At 39.2% G+C, this 22,395-nt stretch overlaps 1 protein-coding gene across 2 annotated transcripts in view; it reads right to left on the reverse strand.

The window, feature by feature from the left end:
• The window catches only part of PACRG (parkin coregulated), a 223,735-nt gene that overhangs the window by 167,414 nt on the left and 33,926 nt on the right, over nucleotides 1-22,395 (reverse strand). For both annotated transcript variants that reach the window (XM_028723846.2, XM_028723844.2), the window contains exon 2: nucleotides 18,942-19,076. In XM_028723846.2, coding sequence (XP_028579679.1) covers nucleotides 18,942-19,076 — 135 coding nt within the window. The remainder of the gene's footprint in view (nucleotides 1-18,941; nucleotides 19,077-22,395) is intronic.

A 22,395-nucleotide genomic window follows, 5' to 3' on the forward strand; every position in this document is an offset into this window, starting at 1 on the left:
GGGAATTCAGAACCTAGAGTGATTAATTAGGCCTTATTTTGTCTTGAATAGATTTACTAAGCTATTTTCAACTCGCCACACTGTTTGTAATTACCAAAAATCACACCTCCATTGGCTGGCCTGAGTTACCTCATGCATGAACAACAATTTGATTGAGCGCTCTTTTTAGTATTTCATTCGGCATTGTAATTAGCCATAATCATAGACTTCCTGGGTGCATGAGAATGTGCAAACGACCAATTCACAACCCTATCCTATTTGAATATGAATCTTCTCACTAAGCGGCAATTTAAGAAAGGGAAACAAAAAAGCGGTTTTCTCTAGGGAATTTTGCAAAGCAGTCCTGATTTAATTCTTTCTCTTTCTTTCTCTCACTCTTTATTTTTTTTTTTTTAAAAAAGTTCCCATTTCAAGCATTTGGATTCTGTTTGCTAAAACAAGGCTTGCTTAATGAAGACAATGGCTTATTATTTCTTGAAGTGGCACAACAGGACCCAAGCCTTACAAGCCCAGTTCTTTCAGCTTCTGCCAAGGACACAAGAAACAAAGGAGCCAGCAGTAACAGGAGGCAAATAGAACTCTTTGCTTTCGGCTGCAGTTTGGGAACACTGTCCCTGGAGCAAGACCTGGGTCTCTTACTATTCTAGAACTTGGGCATTTTTCCTGTGAATGAGTCATGCACTGTCGAAAACAATCGCCACAGCGGGGCGGTGGGGGGGGGGCATTACTGGTGCCATCAGAAGCACATTCATAGTGAGCCATCTAATGGTGACAAAGTCTCCCCCTCCTTTAATATTTCTTATCCAAGCTCCAGCGGGAGAGACTTAAAAACAAGCACTGAAAGGAATCCAGATAAATCCTTTGCCAAAGCAGAGGAAATTAGGTGAGAAAATATGAGTTTTGAAGAACAATGACCTGAGCTGGATCCCACTTTAATATCTGAATGTGTTTTACAACCACTTGGATTAAGAATAGAAAGTCTTAGTGGCACATTAAATGTCAGGTATGGAGAATTTTTATTTAAATAATCACATATATTTTAAGACCTTTGTCGTTTAAAAGGTAAATGTTTACTTTTAATAATGTGTTTCTAAAAAGAAAAAGCTAAAAAGAGACAGCTAATATAGGAGTTTAAAAAATATTAACCACTGAAATATGGAAAACATGCGCCACAAAATCAATATTAATTGTGATTAGTTTGATTGCCTTCATCTTTTCTAAAGGAGTCCTATTTACAAATATCAGGTATAGACCCGGATAATTATGTTTAACCTCAGAATTGTATCTATAATTGTTTTTAAAAGAAAAAGAAAGAAAGAAAATCTGCTCCCATCATATTTAGGATCCAAAAAAATAGATAGAATTATGAGTATTCTTCTCTTCATTTTTACATATTATGAAGCCTACATATAATCCTCATGTAGCTGACAATGTCAGTGAGCTGGCTTTCCTGAATTCTGAAGGGATACTTCCCCGCTAATATTTTAAACAGTCTTGGGACAGGAATAAAAAGATGGTGCATTCACAGCAGTCTTTGGTTAGATTGGAAAATCTTTTAAGCCTGGAGTATTTTTACACTTAACATTATACCAAGCATATCAGAAATGTATATGTAAAAATGTCAAGTAACTACTTAAAACCAATTACACACAGAGAGGGGGAAGAAACTGTATGTGATTTAACACAAGCTAAGTTCAACAGGTTGACTATCCTTAGCTTCATCAACTAGTGTCACTATAAGCTGCATTATTAGTTCATTTGCGCTTCAAATATCTTACAGTAAAAATATTTATCCATGAATACTCACACAATAAGGTAAGGTTAGCAAACAAGGTGGCATATCAAACAAATAATATGATATTTGTACTGCCAGTTTGTGTTTTTATATATCTTCTTGTGGAATATATTAAAGAAATATGAACTGCAATTATATTAAAGGTAAAGGTAAAGGTAAAGGACCCCTGACAGTTAAGTCCAGTCGCGGACGACTCTGGGGTTGCGGTGCTCATCTTGCTTTACCGGCCGAGGGAGCCGACATTTGTTCGCAGACAGTTTTTCCGGGTCATGTGGCCAGCATGACTAAGCTGCTTCTGGCAAAACCAGAGTAGTGCATCGGTCCAATAATGCTTACCAATATATTTTCTTTCTTAAGGCCTCCTTCCTGAACTACTTCAATGCACTTGCATGTGCCCTTGAAGATGGTCCAAGTCCTAAACAGCTTTGGACCCAAGTGCTTACAACAGTGCCTCCCTCCGTATGAACCACCTCAGGCCCTATGACTGGCAGGGGAGGCCCTGTTGGGGACGCTGCTGTGGGGGCTTACCCACTTGGCACTGACTCAAAATAGGGCCTTCTTGGGGAATTGTGAAATGCCCTCCTTGGTGAAGTGTACCTGTCGCCCTCATTAATAACATTTTGGAAGAATTCTAAAGCATTCCTGTTCACCCAGACATTGGATGACTGTTTCTGGCAAGCATGAAATGATTAGCTGTGAGGATATGTGGCTGTTTTTAAAATGTTTTTAGATATTCTTAATGTTTTTGTAATTGTAATTATTTTACTGCTTTGCTGTATGGTGATCTGGGCTTTTTTTAGAAAGAAGGGTGATGTAGAAAATACATACGTACATACTGTACATACATACAGTGGTACCTCGGGTTACATACGCTTCAGGTTACAGACCCAGAAATAGTACCTTGGGTTAAGAACTTTGCTTCTGGATGAGAACAGAAATCGTGCTCTGGCAGCGCAGCGGCAGCGGGAGGCCCCATTAGCTAAAGTGGTCTTCAGGTTAAGAACACTTTCAGGTTAAGAACAGACCTCCAGAACGAATTAAGTACTTAACCCGAGGTACTACTGTACTAAGAAAGAGAGCCCAGTTGCGTGTGTTTCCCACATACTCACCCAGACTACCTCTCTTCCCTAGCACTCCAGTCTGCAAGCTAACTAAGAGTTAGCAATGGCTAGCTGAGAAGGTGGCGAGGGGTCTATTTAAGCTGCAGTTGTGCAGGAATGAGAGACAGATTTCATCCTTAGATTATACTAATATTCCATTTTCTAGCAATCAGACATGAAACAATCTGACACGTGACTCCTGAAAAGATGAAAATGTATTGTTGCATGCCACCCCAATCTCTGAGCAGTGAGAGATTCCAGGAGTTCCAGGCACCTACCCAGGGTTCAGTTTCCTTAGAATGAGGGATGGTGGAGACTGTGGTGTCATTCGAATATATGGTTTATTTACACATATATACAACCTGAGCCCAAAATGGAAGGGCTCATGGCATTGACACTCCAGAAGGTCTCGATTCTCCCATGATCACAGCCTTGGAATCAAACAGAAATCAAGCATGGCTCTCACTCTATGGCTTCTGCCTGCTTCTAGCCCTCAGCTCACAACTGCCCTGGCTTTTGTCCTTTCCACTAACTACCAGGCAGGTGGGAAAAGGGAGCCCACCATTTGCTCTCTAGCACAGAGCAGCTTCCTTTGTTATACTGACAACCAGACTTAGGTGGTAACCAGCGGCGTAGCGTGGGTTGTCAGCACCCGGGGCAAGGCAAGTAATTTGCGCCCCCTAACCGGTGGATTTGCGCCCCCTAACCTGTGGATTTGCGCCCCCTAACCCGTGGATTTGCCCTAACCCCAGATGTTGCGCCCGGTGCAGCCGGCACCCCCTGCACCCCCCACGCTACGCCACTGGTGGTAACTACAACCCTTGCTTGGCTAATTCAGCAATTGAATTCTCCATTAGATTTTAACCCTTACTGGATCCAGGAGCTAGAAGTGACTCAGGCATCATATAGACTAATCCCCCAGACTCACAACAGTATTAACAGTTACTAATTAATGTGTATCATTGCTATCAACAGATCTGAGATGCAACTGAGGAACAAATACGGCCTTTAACTTGTGAGAACACTACTCTCTGTCTGCTGCTGCTTTGATGAAAACTAAAACACAAAGTGTTGTATCCAGTTGTACCCTTCTACTCAAGGAAAGCTCTTTCATTCAGTGGAGGCTTCCACAAATGGAACAGGAGGTGATTTCTGCTGATTCACTATTACTCATTTGATTAAAGACCCTTTGGGAAAGCACGGGAGGTAACAAGGAGACAAGTGATACAGAAATTATCTCCTGCCTTCCTGTTCATGGAAGCTTGTGCTAGCACAAAGAGCCTGCCAAGAGTGAAAGGACACAAATGGAAACAGCCCACTATAGTTTCTAGCCAACAGACAACAGAGGCTTCAGTTCAAGTGAACTCCTGTAAAAATTAGTCTATATTTTAATCTAAATCCTGAAAAGAAGGAATCCAACATTAATTTAAAAACTAGTGTAGAGAAAAATGCCTCTTTGGGCTCATTAAGGTTATTAATTTGGACAGTTGGATTCCGCTTAACTGGGAAGAAATATCTTGATTATTCAACAACCTCTTGCTAACTATGCTTCATTCACTTTGGTGACTGAATTTAACAATTTTCTAACCTGTCCTCTGAGAGATTTCTTTAAGTGAGACAAGATTATTTTTCTTTCTTTTTTCTCTGGGATCAAAAGAGTGAGATCTTAAGAAAATGCAGAAAATGTAAAATTTAACTCCTCGTAATTGCTCAGAGAAGAGATATATCTTTTAGAATTACTACGAGGACCAAAAGATTGTTAGAAAAAATATAATTTCATAACGGTATCTATAATAAATGCATATGCTGCAATAACTTTCATATGGTATCATGAACATTTAGTCAAACAAGGACGCTGACTGAAGACATTTGGGTAACCTTGTATTGCCCTAGAACTCAATTTTCTTCCAGAGGGTTCAAAGTACTTTTTTGCACATTCTTGACTGAGGTTCCTATTTTATGTTTAGCCATTCACGTCTCAGTCCTTGAGCTGAGATTGCATACTTTGGTCTAGGGTTTGATTCATTTATACCTTTTCATAGCCATACAACTTTTTATATATTTGTGTGCAGTGTGAAAGTGTCTGAAAAGTTCTGATGTTGTATAGCTGTTTGGTCTAGGGTTTGATTCATTTATACCTTTTCATAGCCATACAACTTTTTATATATTTGTGTGCAGTGTGAAAGTGTCTGAAAAGTTCTGATGTTGTATAGCTGTCAGACTTCACAATAACTTCATAGTCTTTTAAGCAAAATGGTATTGTTCTATTGTTGTACCTAATCATATTCCAGAAATACTCAAATCTTCAGGTTTTGATGTCTAGATTTTATTCAACTATGTTCCATGAATTGTCAAAAATGCTGCTCAAAATTGTTGGCTTATTTCATTTGCAAATTGCTAGCATTTATAAGCTGTATTACAAGCTTGCTAAAATTGCTTTGCTTTAGTCAAGTTCATCTTTAAAGCTAAGCCTCTGCTTACTTCAATTTAATTCTTGGATGTGTTCCACACTAGACATAATGTTGTTGCTGATGTTGTTGTTTTAAATCAGCTGGGTTAAGCAGATGTCATCATTAAAAGTATCACTGACATGACTATTCAGAATCTGAATTTGCAGAATTTAATTAATGTGCAATGCAGCATGATGTAAATGTCAAAGTTCTTATTACATTCATTTACTTTGTCACTGATTCAACTATATAAAATTTTGTGCTTGTGTGTTATCATTCTACATGTACTGAAGTATAAACATCAGTGCACCTGATTTGTATGGATTCTCTAATGACTAATTAATTTACATTGATGTACAATTTACAGACTACTGAAAAGTGAATTCATGAATTGAAAGATTCTGGATCAACTCCTTGGGGCAGGGAGATTACTTTTCACCAAAATAGAATCGTTTATCTTCTTCCAATACCAGTATGAAGAATTTTTGAGATACTTTATGCACTTGCAATAATCCTCTTTTAATGTTATTTTCTTTATGTCTCTGTTGCAGCATTCTAGTACACTGGGTTAGATTCCCTTAATTTCCTCTCCCCACATATGACATTATACTTGCTACATTATATTGGATGAACTGTAAATATAATGGTAATACATTTTCATTGAATCTTGGGAATAATGAATGGGTATCTTAGAAATGGATGAAAGTACTGTAATTGCTTCTAAGCCTGCTTTTCCCTTAGTGGATTGTATCTGAATTGCTTGAAGTGTGTTGGTTAGTATTTTTGTGAAAATCTTATATATAACTGGTAAATGACTTATTGATCTAAACTTCTGAAAGTGACTTTTGTTCCATTCCTTGAACAAAAAGTATGATGGCACAATTCAATTTTTGAACTATTTTTTGCTTAATGCATTTTGGGAATGGCAACTGCCATGTCTCCAATATTCCATATGTCAAAAGCCAAGCAGGAAAAAGGCAGGTCAGGAAGGACCTTGAAGCATCACAGCTAGAACAACATATGCATTAGGCACTTTATGGATAAAGCAAAGTTAAATTCAGGTGCTAGTCATTCAAAAGTATATCACTTGCTGGCTCTAGCTACTTTGAATGTTAGAATACAGGGCACCACCAAATACATATAAAGAATATATATAGTCCTGCTATAATCCCAGCAGAGCTGTCCCTAACTTACCTATCCCTAACTTACCTATGGCTGTGGGGCTAAGTGCACACAGTGGTAGCACAATGTTTGCTGGGTTCCTGAAGTAGTAGTAGTAGTTGTTGTTGTTGTTGTTGTTGTTGTTGTTGTTGTTGTTGTTGTTGTATTAATGTTGAATGGTCTGTGTGAAGAGACCAGTGGCCAGGTAAAAACAGTATTTTAAATTAGTTGCAAAGTTTTCTGCACAACACAGAGTTCCTCCTGCTACCCATATGTCACACAAATCAGCTCTTAATGCAAGCCCAGACATTACGTACAGTAGCAAAAATCACACTCAGACACTGAGAGAGAGAGAGACAGCTTGTTGCATTGCACACAGTACCACCTAATAGCAGCCACATAACTTCCAATGTGACCTCCATGTTTCCTATTAACTAAACATGACCTCTGGTCCAGTTATGTGCTTCTAGCTGGAAAGAGAAGTATCACAGCAATCCCATGCAAGTGACATTATTGATTTAGCAGATATCAAACATAACTTTTAAGGGGGGGGTGTTCATTGAACATTAGTGATCATTATTGTTACCAACCATTTTATATTTCTGGCCACAGACCGTTTTGCAACACTTTGTGAAAAAATAATACAAAAAACTCCTTAAACAAGGTACACTTCCCTGCCCATGAATAATATCCTTTTTTAAAAAAATCACCCACAGAAACAGGGCAGACTCATGACACTTTAATTAGAGCATTTAATTTGAATATGTACTTAATTAAAATATAACTTGTTAATTCATTAGCCTTGGGTTATAACTGTGATACCAATTTTCAAGCATCTAATATGTCCTCCAGCACATAATTTATTTCATTACACTAAAGAAGTTTTTAGTGATTATGCCTTAAAATTATTGCAAACACATTTCTTGTTTGATACTGCAACAAATTAGAAGAAAGAAATGACTGATCAGATACCCTGCTATACGACTATGAAGAAATATAAAAAGATAAACTGTGAACATGTACAGTTTTTGTCAAGGATTGTTAGATGGTTGTTGAATGTAGAGATTACCTTAATCAATCCTTCAGTTGTTTTCTTTGTAATACTGCAGTAAAGTTATGCTATGTTTGATATCACATAAAGAATCTGACATACTAATAGCAAACGTTACAACAATATAAAACCACAAAACCATACAGTCAAATCAGAAAAAATGAAAAACAGGTTAAAAGCAAAATAATTAAAAACAAACCTCAAACATCAGTAGACCATTGTGGGGGTTGTGCTCTTAATTGCATGCATAGGAGGAACAGAAAAGTTTTCATTTTAAAATTTGACATGAAAGGCACCTGCAGAATCTCTACTGGCAGGGTATTCCACAGGTTGTAGAATCACAAAATTGTAGAGGTGGAAGGGACCCCGAGGGTCATCTAATTCAACCCCCTGCAATGAAGTAACTGCCCACAGAACATTGCACCACCAATGTTCTGGTTAACAGCCAGACACACGGACCCATTGCGCCACAGGGTGATGACACTAAAGGCTCAGTTTCTCATTGTGGACAAGTGAACCTCACCAATTTGGGGAACGAATGTGCGTGTGTGTGCATAGCTTCTGCACTCAGAGCATAATTAAGTTGCAAAATGGGATGGTAACTGGCAGCTGGAATATTTTATACAAGAATTAGACTATGATTACAAGCTGAAACCTCCATGCTCAGAGGCAGCATACTTGTAAGTACCAGAAGCTGGGGACAAAACCAAGGAGGGTGTCTATTGCCTTTATGTTGTAATTGTGAGCTTCTGAGAAACATTTGAATGGTCCACGTTGGAAACAGAATGCTGGACCCTTGGTGTGATTCAGCAAGGCAGTGCTTACATTCTGATGCCTGCCCAGCAAATTGCTTCACAGCAAGGAAGCAATGCACCAATCAACGTTTTTTTGTACATTCCTAGGAAACCAGAGGTGAATTGCACTTATCTTTTTGAACAGCAGTAGTTTAATGCAGCTATAATGTCTGTAGTAAAGCCCTTCACTTTGCCACAACAGTGGGAAGCAAACTATTGCTATCCCTTTCGGCCTTGTTCTCAGGCTGAGAATAAAACAGTGAATATTTCATTTTCTGACTGGGGGAATATGGGCCAGACTCCCTTTCTAAAGAGGAATTCTAATGCCATCTTGCTCATGAAGACCAAGGTAGTATGACTCTGTCTCTCTCAAGCAACAGCAGTGGCAAACTCTTTGTGGTTCTTGCAGCATTAATTTAAAGATGCACTGCCAGCACTAATTATGTAGTCTTGAACATACTATGGCACCTGCTTACACTCTCAACCCTGGTCAAATGCATCAGCAGCTGTAATTCCAGCAATAAAGTGCCAGTCCAAATGTCCTATATGAATGATGAAGAGTTCAAGGATAGGCAAAAGACACCTGCTCTAGGCAGCAGAAAAGTTGCCATGAAATGGTGAGAATCATAGTGGCCTCGTCAGTGATAATGGATTCTCTTGCTAATTGTGCTTTCACAAGTCTGAAAGTGCAAAGTAGGATGCTACAGTCATTGTTTTATGAACTTGGAGGGGGGGGGGAGAGAGAAGAACGAGGGACAGCAGCCTTTCCATGCTTTTCCCTGATATCCGCGAAAATGAATTTAACACATAATCCTGGGGGACCACTCCAACATTAGGACAACACAGAGTAAGACTCTCAAGAGGCTAAATGATGATGCTGTCTCCTAAAAACTACTGCACTTCGGGTTGCCTGGTAGCAGTGCCGGCACAAAACATTTTGCTGTCTGAAGCACAGCCCAAATGGTGCCCCTGCCACTTTAAAAAGGCTTGCCACACTATTTAGACACCAATTTCTTCCTTCATCCCCGCCATGATCTTGTGTGGAAGGGCCAACCCTGCCTAATAATAAAGATAGTATGGTATCTAAGTGAATGGATTCATTTGGTAACCAAGTCAACATACCTGCCCAGTTTCTCCTTTACTAAGCTACACTTAAAAGAGCATTTGGAAATTATCATTGCCCAAGAGAATAGGGTCTGGATATCTACTGTTGTATAATACAACACTGTGACTGCAGACTGCAACAATATAGAAGCAGTTATGGTATCACATTTCTCTTAAATGCCTTTAGAAGAGACACAATGTGGCTGATTAAAATCTGTTGTATGTATGAACACCAGGAGAGCATAGGGTGATTAAAAAATATAAGCAGTATGAGATTAAAGTGATCTGGGAAGTCATTCTTCCGCTAATAGTGTCACATCAGAATAGACAGTTTTGCACCAGCGCAAATGAAAACATCAAACACACATTGATTTTCCTGATGGTCGCATTGTCAATTTCATTTGGTTTGCTACCTGCCAAACTGCTTTCTTTCTTTGTAGCCCTTGAGTAAAAGGAAGGGGGATGATTGCTGATAGGACAGAGACCAAGCCATTCATTATGTTTCTAATTGGGACAGGTCTTTGGATTTACCTCCAAGGCAGAATCGAAAAATTTATCAAAGCTCCATAGGTAGCACTGAAGAGAAATTTACTTCCTGACAAGCAGCAAGCAGCTCTTTCAAGACTGATGCTTCCGTGTGCGGTTTAAAGATTAGAGTGCAACAAGCTCAGACACTTGTAGATGGCAGCCTTTGTAGCTGGGGGAGAAAAGGCTATCAGGTCTGAAGCACACTGCGATAACAAGATGTCGCCCCAATGCTACCAGTTACCTGCCAGGCATTCTTCCTTTTTGGAGAAGAGGTAGCTGTTTTAACTGAAAGAGGAGGGGCCATTTGTTTTCCTCCTGGCTGCCAATCTACCACATTTTGAAGCTTATAACACTGCATGTTTCCCCTTGGGTCCATAGTAATGTGAATTGTCTTTATCCAAGTGCCTAACAAATCATTGTCACAGAGCAGCAGCCGACCTTTCTTTTCAATCTATGCACTTTTCAGGAGTTATAAATCAGTTGACTTTCAAGCTCGATGAGATGGCATATGCCCCGGTTTGAAGAACAGATGGAGGCTTGGGGGGAAATTGTTTCTGCAGGCTTGCTACAAGCAGCACAGCTCCATAAAAGTGAACCATTTGCACTAATTTCTCACATAAATTATACAGGCAGAGAGCACCAGCCCATTCAGCAGAAGAAAAAAATCATCTATTTTTCAGAGGTCATTTAACAAATTTAAATTAAAGCTATTTCTGATACAGGAGGTTTTCACTCTGTGCAGTTTCAAGAAATGACAATTTGCATCAGATAAGAGGATAGATTTGAATTCTGTAAACAAGAAACAAAACCACAGAATCAGCTTCTAAAACACTGCAATTTCTCTACAATCCTAGTTAAACCACATGTATTGATGAATACAGAAGAATTAATAATTGTGAAATTGTTGCTGTTTACTACAAAAGTCAGGTAAACTTTCCACTTCCCTTTACAGGCCAAATATACATATACATATACATATACATACACACACACACACACACACACACACACACACACTCCTATCAGCCAGAAGTCAACTTTTAACAGAGTCCATTATTAAAAGAAAAAGAAATATAGGCATTTCCAAGGCAACATCCTTTGTTCTTTAAGAGAAACAAATTATTCAACTGTTAAATCAATGCATGTGTCACTATTTTAACAAATATGGTACTTTACTTAAGGGGGTAGGAAAGACATTTCATTCAGTGTTTTGAATTATAAATATGAAAGAATGGGAAAGAACGAACAGTGTGTTGCAACTATGCATGCTTCCTTGAGGTCTCCCCCCTGTGGCTGCCCCTGTTGAAGGGCTCCTGACGGGCCTGGGGCAAGCAGGGAGGGCTACAGGTAGACCCAGGGCCTCTCCCAGTCAGACAAGCCACCCAGAGGGAAATGGGAGCATCCCAGGGGGGAAGGGGAGACATGAGCGGTACCCCTTTCTCCCTTTTATGGCTTACCAGATTTCAGGGAGCACTGGAGCCAACTTTTTAGGTCCCCCAAACCTCCCCAGCCAGGGTGACTCGCTGCTAGATTCAGGAAACAGGTCCCCCTGCATGGGCAGCCTGAGTTCCCAATCATTTTCCCGATGAGACTAAAGAGATCCATCTCCAAAAACAGCTCTGCTTTCCAAAAAAAAGGCCCTTTCCACCTTTCTGAAGTCCTTTCCAAGGCGTTCCCATCCACGTAGAACATCCAAAAGCTGGTGGGCCCTCAAAAGCCCCAAACTAAAAGCCAAGAAAAATTGGATGCCAAGAGGAAGAAAGGGGGGATTTATGGGGCCAGTAGAGAATGAAAAGCCGGCAGAAGCAGCAGAAGGAAAGCCAGGAATAAACAGATAAGGAATAACAAATGGAGAAAAAATCCCTTTCAATATGGCATTCCTGCCTCTTTTGCCATCCCTTCAATGTAACATGCAGTGGAGCTGGCAGGAAACAGAACTTGAGGGGGTTGTCTCAGCCCCCAAGGTGCATTCTCTAAAAGAGATAACTTCCTGCCAGTGGAGAAATGGGCGAAGACAACCCATATCATATCATGGATCACGTTCATCCCTACAGAAGAAGAAAAAGTTCTATGAGCCTCAGATAGCAAAAATGATGGTGATGTGATTAATAGTTTTTATTTTTTTAAACCCTCCTGTGATCATTAGTGCCAAGCATAATAATAATAATAATAATAATAATAATAATAATAATAATAATAATAATTTATACCCCAACCATCTGGCTGGGTTTCCCCAGCCACTCTGGGTGGCTTCCAACAAAATTTTAAAAATAATTAAAACATCAGTCATTAAAAACTTCCCTAATTACTCTGAATTCTATAGATATTATAGAATTTTTTCAGTTATGTCAGAAATATTCAGTTTGATGGATTGTTCCCTCTTCCATTGTATAACAAAATTGCTGGGACATGTAATGAAACATCCACTCAGAGAATCGCCACCATCTGAGGAAGATAAAAACTATGAATGCTTTATCTATTGACCTTAATATTATATATGGGAAAAGATAATATTTCCAGGAGCTGCAGCAATTAAGGGTTTTAACAGCTAAAGTCAAGCCTACAAATGGGGCCTTCCTACATTCATTATACATTAAAAAAACACAATGATGCACTCTTATCCACATATAATTGCAACATGCACTTTTAACGTGTATCTTTATTGTGCATATTTGCTGATTTGCTTCATTTATTTGCCAATTTGTTTTTAAACTTTGATTTCATTAGAATTTTTACAGAATATTTTATATTTATATGAAAACTACTTATTGTTTTTGTTGATTAAGCGGTATATATACATCTTGTCAAATAATATAGATAAATAAAATCTAAATTTGGCCCTTAGTTATCTTATTCAAGAGTGGATTGATAATTCATCTGCACTGAATCGTTTGATTTTGCAAGACAAAAAATAAAATAAATTGATTTTACAATACAAATTACAGAAGTCAGGGAACTACATAGCCAGTTTATGTGCTAAAGTAATTTTGGTATGCATGAAAGAAAAAAAGATACAGCAAAGAAACACCGGGACATTGCAACAATTGTTCATAGAGCAACTGCAGAGAATTTTGTTTGCATGGACTGACACTATCAAGCACACTCTTTTCAAATCTGCTTATGTGTGTTTGCTTACACAAGGCAGCATCTGAGGCAGCTGCTCTGAGGAAGCATCAGCTAAAGGCAGAGGAAATGATACATTGTGTTCCATGGTGAAGAAACTGTATTTATTCTAGCATTTCCCTTCCTGTTGCATTACAAGTCTTGTATCTCTTGTCCTGTGGATCACAGCCTGTTTTTATTATATCTGAAGAGGTAAGAAAATACTGCTGCTGAGTAAGTGCACTGCTTCACTTCTTTCCTTTTTCATGATCTGTAAGCCTTTCAACACCATTTTTGGGGGAATTCACTTCCAGCACTATAAATCTCTACTCATGTGTAAGTCTAATTGAGTTCAATGGGGTTTACTCCTGGGCAAGTGGTTATAGGATAGCAGACTTTGGTTGTAATATCCTAAACTCAGATCTGTTTACTGGGGCTAACTCCAGGTAAGTGACTATAAACTAAGGGGTTAAACCAAAGACACCACAGGAGAAGTTTTGAGAACACTGGAAAACAGACGTTAACTTTCTATATATATTCGTGTTCAATTATGACATTATGTGGAAATTTGCAAGGGAAACAACATAATTTATCTAAAACCAAATTAATTAATAGCTAATTCATATTGTGCGGGGGAAACCACATTAGAATAAAATCAGTTAGCTTTTAAGGGGGCACAAGACTCTTGTTTTTGTTCAACTAAATATTCATTTCAGGAGCTTTCAAGTTATTTTATATTGGAAACAGGGTTCATAAATAATTGAACAACAGTGGAAAGTTATAAGAATCAATAGATAGCGATTTTCAAAAATTGATCAACACATACAAAAGCACTTACAAAAGTAAAAAAGAATTGATTAGAAGCATTTTACTTTGAAGTAAATGGAAGAGCATGCCCTTTGGCTGTATTTACAGCCAAAGGGTGAGGGAGAGAACCCCACCGCCTTTCAACTCTATAAAATGTCCCACTGATCAGCAAAAACATAAAGTTAATAAGGGAGGGATATTTGATGGTTTGTAGTCTTTCCTCAGAGCCACTCAACATCCTACCACCCTTGAATGAAAAGGTTTTTGTAGCCACGCTATGAGTAATGTTCATCTTCTTACAAAAAAATCACTGCAAGAGCTAGATGGCAGGTGGGCGGGGGGACCACTGACTTACCAAGTGCAAAATGAATCATTAAATGCATCACATACAAACAGAGTGAAAAAATAAAGGACAATAACAAAATGGTGATATATTGCATAGTTATGTGAATCCTGAAATATTTGTGGCAAACGTAGTATCATTTCCCCCCACCTACCCCCGCTAGTCCTTCATTTCGTAAGACTAACTTCTACAAATTAATGTGGTTGTGCAAATGCCGCTTATCCAACAGCTTACACAGAACTCTACACATCATGTCAGACTCTCTATGGTGCCTAGATGATCACTGCACACATGTACCCATGCACTGGTCCAGCTGATGGTCCACAAATTTACACAGCAGCTTCCATTTTCAGAACAGGTCTCACAGGCAAAACAAGTTATGTGCATTTATATTTCTGTAATGTGATTTATATTGGTTTTGGAGCTTTGTGGTTGCTGTTGCCTCTTAAAAAAAAACACTTTCTGTTGCTCTTTGCACCCTCCAGAACCCATGACTGATCAGGCACGTATTCCCACCTTCATGCCCACACACAAAAGACAAACCAATGCTCCCAAAATATGAAGGAACTCAAAAGCTTAGATCAAGATTTTCTTGCTATGCCCCCTGAAAATCTGCTCTGGAGGGTTTTCCTGGAGTGAGGGAGGTTGAATGGGGTGGGGTAGGGGTGCAGGTGGAAGTGAGAATTCAAGAAAATACCTCCTCAGTTCCTCTAGCATGAGACTTTGCTAGTTTGAAGTTACATTTTATTTGAACGCTGAAGCTCAAGGAAAATTTATGCATGGCTCAAAAGCTTTTTTTCTAGGGTGATGGGATAGGGGAAATGTCAGAGAATACCTTGTCCTGCTGCTGCATGTGAAAAGTTGCCCACTCATATACTGCCACTTCTAACACATTCTCCAACCACTATACAATGGGCAACAAGATGCACATAACTTTTTTTTTGCCTGTGAGACCTGCTCTGAAAATTGAAGCTGCTGTGTAAATTTGTGGACCATCAGCTAGACCAGTGCATGGGTACTCTTGTCATCATCAGTGCCCATAGGATCCAACTTCATTTCTCTTTGGTGAGGTCCCATAGGACCAGAATAACTTTCTTTTTCTTTTAAAGACTAGAATATATTTCAAGATTACATTAACATCCACAAAAATAAATAAAAAAATATCTAGAACTAGATTACTGCATGTGCAGACCTATGACTAGAATTGAGTTACCACTGGACAGAACCACATCATGTGTACTTAAGGTGTTGGAGATGTGCCACAGTACCAGCATTTGTCCACACTTGAAATGTGTTTTTGGTAAAGTCAGTGAGGGGTCCAGTGCACTCTGAATGCAATTTTCTGTTGGATAAAGTGCAGTTGCAGTTTAAAGTCCAAAGTAATGACTCACACTGAAGCTAAAGTTGCCTTCCACTGTTGTTACCTTACTCACATTTCAGGTATATGTTTGTATACACATGTGATTAACAACAGCATGTCACACCACAAAGCAAGGGCTTATAGAAGGGAACTGTGTTAGAAAGCAACAGAAATAAAAACCCAGCACCAGGAAACAAATTGTCCAGTCTAATAACACAACTCTCCTCACTGCATTGCACGACATCAACAACAGAATGAACAGAAAATGTGGTCATGTGGATAACACAGCTCTCCTCATTGTGTTGCTCCACAGTGACAAGGGAAGGAACTCAGGAGAAAGAATGCTGTCCTACAAATCCCCTCACAGCCCTGCAGCCAGCCAGGGAAGGCAACAGAGGAGCAAGTAAACCTGTTAACATACACACAAAGCACACCCTGAAACAGGTGCATCAGATCAGCAAAGTCTCTGCTATCTCATTCTTCAGTCTAGATGTGCCCAGATTAGATTGGGAGTTAGCAAACAGTCCTCTGCAGCTGACAGGTCTCTAAATGTCTTAAGCCTTCTCTTGTGACTCAGACAAAAGATACTGGTAGACAACAAAAGAGGTTTAAAGATGCTCTCCAGGCCAATCTAAAAAAATGTAGTATAAGCACTGATGACTGGGAAACACTGGCCTGTGAATGCTCCAATTGGGGAACAGCCCTTACCAGAGGTGTTGTGGACTCAGGGCACAAAGGAGAAACGTGCTAAGAGGAAGGCACGTTTGACAAACCCTCACCATGATCAACTCCCACCCAAAAACCTATGTCCCCACTGTGGAAGGACGTGCGGATCCAGAATTGGCCTCCACAGTCACTTATGGACTCAATGTTAAGACCGTTTTCATGGAAGGCAATCTTATTCGGCTATAAGTGGTCGCCAAAGAAAGAACAGCGAACTGAATGTAAGGTCAAATTTCTTTCCTGTGCCACTCATTCTTCATGCCCCAGTGAAAGCTATTTGTGCCTATTATGCTAATCAGGGGAAATCCTAATTACATCATTAAGTGCCCCCCAAGATAACTCTTCTATTACACCCAGCTCAGCAAATCCTCCTTCATAAGGGTAACACAAGAATTTCACAAGGATGGCCCTAAGGCAAATTTTGCCTCTAGACAGAGGAACCAGGGCATACTCTTAACTCATATCTCTCCAGGAGAGCAAGCACCTCTCAGACAAAAGTAGTAGAGTGCCCTCTCTCTGCTCCTTGTCTCACCTTCACCAAACAAAGATTATTCCTGCAGCTTCTCCCTTCAGGTTTGCCATCTTGGAATGCAGGCCTGTAAGGCCTTCAAAATAGAGGACGCTTGCTGCTCTTGGTTCTCCACTTCCACCTTGTGCTGGATATTCCCCCCAAGACTTGCAGCACATTAGTTAAGGCCTTAATCTCTGTCACATGCATGGATAAATTATGCAAAGGAGCCAGAGACTCATCAAATGATGTCAAGGTAGATGCTGGGCCTGCCATAGGATCAAACGGTAGCTTGTACATGGTGCTTCCCACTTTATTACCTTTTGCTGGCATTTGCAGCCTAGGACAAGGTAACACAATAAGACCATATCACTAGCAAACAGTGATTAAATATACTGAATAATACCATTATTTCTTATTGTTCTGTAAATCTCCTTGCTCCCCCTTTAAAATAATACTTTAAAAAATCTTAAATCTTATCTACTTCAGTTAAACTGTTTTCATACTTGTATCCCTGTTTCTCTCCATTTCTCCCCTGCATTCCCTTTCCTTTGTGTATTCATTCAAATCAAATGTATTATTGTATTGATCATAAGCCTTAAGAAAAAATAAAACATATTGGATGTATCTAATGGTGGCTCTGCCTTCATTGGAAAATGTTTCTGCTCATTTAAGCCATCACTGGATACAACCAATTAAGCATAAATTGACAGTGTCATAAATATTCATATAAAACTTTATATAACCAGTAACATGCAATCATACAAGAAAGCATGCATTACAATTCTCAGTTATATCTTCAACGATCTACTACATGACTATTCTTATAAAATTGATGGCATGTTACCACCATGAAAGTAAATACGCTTTTTTCTGTTGTTACTGTTACTAATGTCAAGCAGAAACTCAATTTTCTGTTAGATCATTAGTTGTGCCCATCTAAAAATGGAGCCAAATGCATCCATTAAATTATATTAAAAACTTGCAGGTAGGATCTAATTGTTTGATATGTTTTGTACATAACAAATTGTTTAGTCATTTCATAAATAATAAATATTATTCACTCAGTGACCCTACTAGTCATATTTGTTTTTGTTTTTATTAACAAAACTACAGCAGCTTAAATTAAGGTCATTTTCAACAGGACCCACATAAACATCCAAATAATAAGTTAGGTCTTTTCTCCCTCATTCAAAGAATGCCCAATTTTTTGGTTATCCTTGATTCTGTTTCCAGAAAAATCTGAACCCAGCCCAATAAATTGCATACAGAGACACACACAGTCACCCCAACGCACACACACATACATAAAAGGAAAGTCATTCTTTGATAACCAAAATAATTAAATAGAAAGAGCAGGTTAAAGATCAGCATTCATTTTTCAAATTAAATTTAAAAGCCTGCTCTAGTTACTTAAAAGATTGGCAAGTTTTACAAATAACATCACCAAGCCTTTTAGAGAGAAACACTGCTGCATTAGAATGAAGTCATTAGGCAATACATTTATTTTGAAGCCAATTAACCTTTTGTCAGAGATGTCGGAACCATAATGGTTTCAGCAGTGGAGGTCAGCCTCTAACAGGGGCACGTATGACAGCGATTACGCTGTCTGACATATGCTGCAGACTGGGAGTGCAGCCGTGGAATGAGAATCTGCCTTCGTTTGTATTCTGCTCTGCATTTCAAGGGAGCAGGCAATCTTGACCTATCCATTTAGGTAATTAAAGCTTCCATTTGGAACTGTCCTGCAGGAAGGTGAAATTTGGGGGGAGATAAATGGCTGCTGCTCACTGTATCCAGCCACTTCCATCATTTGATGGACTGCCTGAAATAGGCTGGGTTGCCAGGTCCTCATAAAAATAGAGATGAATTGAGCAGGAGACAATTCTCTAAGGCAAAGCAACTCTGTCATTTTCCTTTTTTGCAGCATATAATTTAATTGTTAGCCAAGGTAGATGGCTGACTCAGGAGGCCACTCTCTAACTGCTCTCCCACCATCTTCTATTTGCTAAGAAATTACTCCACTTTATTTACTTATAAGCCAACGTTTTTTTGGCAATGAGAGATGTCACTTCAATAAGCGCAGCTGGCTGTCACAGCTGCGCCCTGACTTACCTTCCAGGCTATTTTGTTTCCTCTTGTATCGTGCTCAAGGGCGATTGGGAAGTCACCTCGCTCATAAAACTTGCGAAATGCTGTAGGCTTTGTTGGTCTTTCTTTAAATGCTCCTGCCGCTGGGGGACCTTTCACCTAAAAAAAAACAAATTAAATTAAAAACCCATCATACAAAATTTGTCTGTATCAAGAAATACATTTGTGATTAAATTAGAGATTTAACCAAATTGGCTAAGAAATCAGAGTGCCACATGTCACCAATGTCAAACTTTCACTGTCAGTGTTTTCTATGGGATATTTGTCCCAGGGTTTTTTCTTGATGGAGAATTAGCAGGTATAGGAAACACAAGGTGGTTTTCAAATGAATACATATGATTTTGTTTGCAGTGGCATTTCACTTCATGAGCAGTCTTAAAACAGACTTAAAATGAAAATGTTAACCATCAGATGCATAATCTGTGAATAATTATTCATAAAATTTAGCACACATTAGAGGTGATATACCCATTGGGAATTGGTACTAGGAGAGGAGGTAAATTGTACATTGGGAGTTGGTAGTACAGACAGTGCTTTTTTCTGGGGGTACACAGGGGTATGCATACCCCTAAACATTTTGTGAATCTAAGTTTGGCTTCATTGAGGGACAGTGTTTCAATATGAGTAGGTAAATGAGAGTAACCCTAAATTTTTTTTGGGGGGGGGGGAGTACTGAGTACAAATATATACTTCCAGGGTAAAGGTAAAGGGACCCTTGACCATTAGATCCAGTTGTGGACGACTCTGGGGTTGTGGTGCTCATCTCGCTTTACTGGCCTAGGGAGCCGGTGTACAGCTTCTGGGTCATGTGGCCAGCATGACTAAGCCGCTTCTGGTGAACCAGAGCAGCACACGGAAATGCCATTTACCTTCCTGCGGGAGCGGTACCTATTTATCTACTTGCAGTTTGACATGCTTTCGAACTGCTAGGTTGGAAGGAGCAGGGACCGAACAACGGGAGCTCACCCCGTCACGGGGATTCGAACCGCCAACCTTCTGATCAGCAAGCACTAAGCTCTGTGGTTTAACCCACAGCGCCACCCAAGTCCCTTAATGCCATGACACCTGCGGGTATAGGGTGGTGTATAAATTCAATAATAATAATAATTCCAGGGTAGGTGTGTAGTATTATTATTATTATTATTATTATTATTATTATTATTGAATTTATACAAAGGTCTCAGGGCAGTTATGCGTAGGCACAAATTTACATCCAAAATGGCATCTCAGTTTAAAACTCCTGAATAAAAAATTAACAAAGCAGGTTAACACCAAATGGATGGGCATTTGCTGTCAGCAGCTTGAATAACTGAAGTTGCTAATCCCCATCCCATCCCAAGACTGTGCCTGTGAAAAGAAGTTTGTAACTGCCAAGAGTCCTGTCAGGGTTGGGATAGGCCTTATGGCAGTAAATATCTGCTATTCAGTTCTGCAAATTGATGTGTCTCTTCAGAGCACATCTAACCATCTGGATAGCTCAGTTGGTTGTAGTGTGGTGCTGATAACGCCAAGGTTGCAGGTTCAATCCCCGTATGGGACAGCTACATATTCCTGCATTGCAGGGGATTGGACTCAAGGGTCAGCAAACTTTTTCAGCAGGGGGCCGGTCCACTGTCCCTCAGACCTTGTGGGGCACTGGACTATATTTTTTGGGGGGGGACGAACGAATTCCTATGCCCCACAAATAACCCAGAGATGCATTTTAAATAAAACCACACATTCTACTCATGTAAAAACACACTGATTTCTGGACCGTCCGTGGGCCGGATTTAGAAGGTGATTGGGCCAGATGCGGCCCCTGGGTCTTAGTTTGCCTACCCATGGACTAGATGATCCTCAAGGTCCCTTCCAACACTACAATTCTGTTCTGTTCTGTTCTGTTCTGTTCTGTTCTATGAGGGTTGGGCAAAGGAACTCTACATAGGGCCAAATCATTGGTCCTTACTGACAGAAATGTCAGTCTAGTCACAGACTTGTTTATTAAATACATGCTCCAGTTTGGCTACAAAGTGAGAGTACAGGTTAACTTCTGACACTAAAAGGAGTGGGTGGACAGGAACAAAGTCCATCGCCACCCAGCATTACTGCAGGAATAGAAGCATAGAACTGTAGAGTTGGAAGGGATCACAAGGGTCGTCTAGTCCAACCCCTGCAATTTTTCACTTAATATGGGGCTCAAACCCACAACCCTGAGATTAAAAGTCTGATGCTTGACCAACTGAGCTAACTCCCAGCTGATGTAGTTTCTAAGGCAAATGTGATTATAGCTGTAATGTTATGGTTCCATAGATCTTTCATTCTAGGTTTGAATCACAAGACTGTATTCACATGGTTCAAAAATCTTGTGAGTAACTTGATCCCCCCATAACAGGTTATTCATTTTTATTTACTTTAAAGTACCTATGTCCTACTTAATATTTAGAAATGTCAAAGCATTATAAACATGATTAAAACATGAAATATATAATAAGACTATAAAAATAACCAGCATAAGAATACGGTTCCTGATTTTCCACAGTGATCAGTTATATATATATATATATGACTAATATCAGAATTCAAAGACTTCATAGATTGTCAGAGTTTGACTTATTCCTAAGGGAGAGTGTTCCATTTCCACATGGCAAGTACTATCACACTGAAAGCCCTATGCCAGATGGCACAAGACATATTTAAGGATCATGCAGTACTACCAGTAGGGTCTCTCTGGGTGATCTCAGTCAACCAGCAGGTGTGCAAGGGAGTATCTGCACACTTTTTTTACTACTACTGGTACTACTACTACTACCACTAATAATAATGATGATGATGAACAAAATGATATTATACTTGACATAAACAAATTAAGTGCTAAATATGTGCTAAGGGGAATGGGCAAAATTATACATTCTTAAAAATATATATCTTGAACTTCCTGTTATGAAGCATGTTCTACTTTTTAACATTAATCATTCATCAGATAAAGGAAAGGAACTAGGAAAACTTGATTATCAGAATTTATTTTGCATCTAAAATTTCCAAGAAATTATGGTAACCTTGCAACATTACATGGATCCACTCATCTAGTGAAAGGCATAAACCCCCCTAAAAATCATAGATCTGAAAACAAGATATTGAAAGCAATTTATAATAAGCAAACCACATGTCAATTCTTCACTGTTGTAACAGAAGATTAAAATAATTGTTTCTTAATTACAAGTGACATTTCCTTATAATGTCTCTGGAAAAGAAACTCTAGAAAGTAAAGCTTAATGCTCATTTATAACACATTTTATAGGTTGACAATTAGTGTTAATGTACTCCAGAGGTACTCCGACAAGCATTTTATTATTCAAGCTCTGTATTTGCTTCTTTGGAATCAAACATATCATCTGAACATTTGTCATGGAGAAGTATGTGATTCAAGAAGGGGACTTAA

This window comes from Podarcis muralis, chromosome 3 (assembly GCF_964188315.1).
Source record: "Podarcis muralis chromosome 3, rPodMur119.hap1.1, whole genome shotgun sequence".
Classification (NCBI taxonomy): domain Eukaryota; kingdom Metazoa; phylum Chordata; class Lepidosauria; order Squamata; family Lacertidae; genus Podarcis; species Podarcis muralis.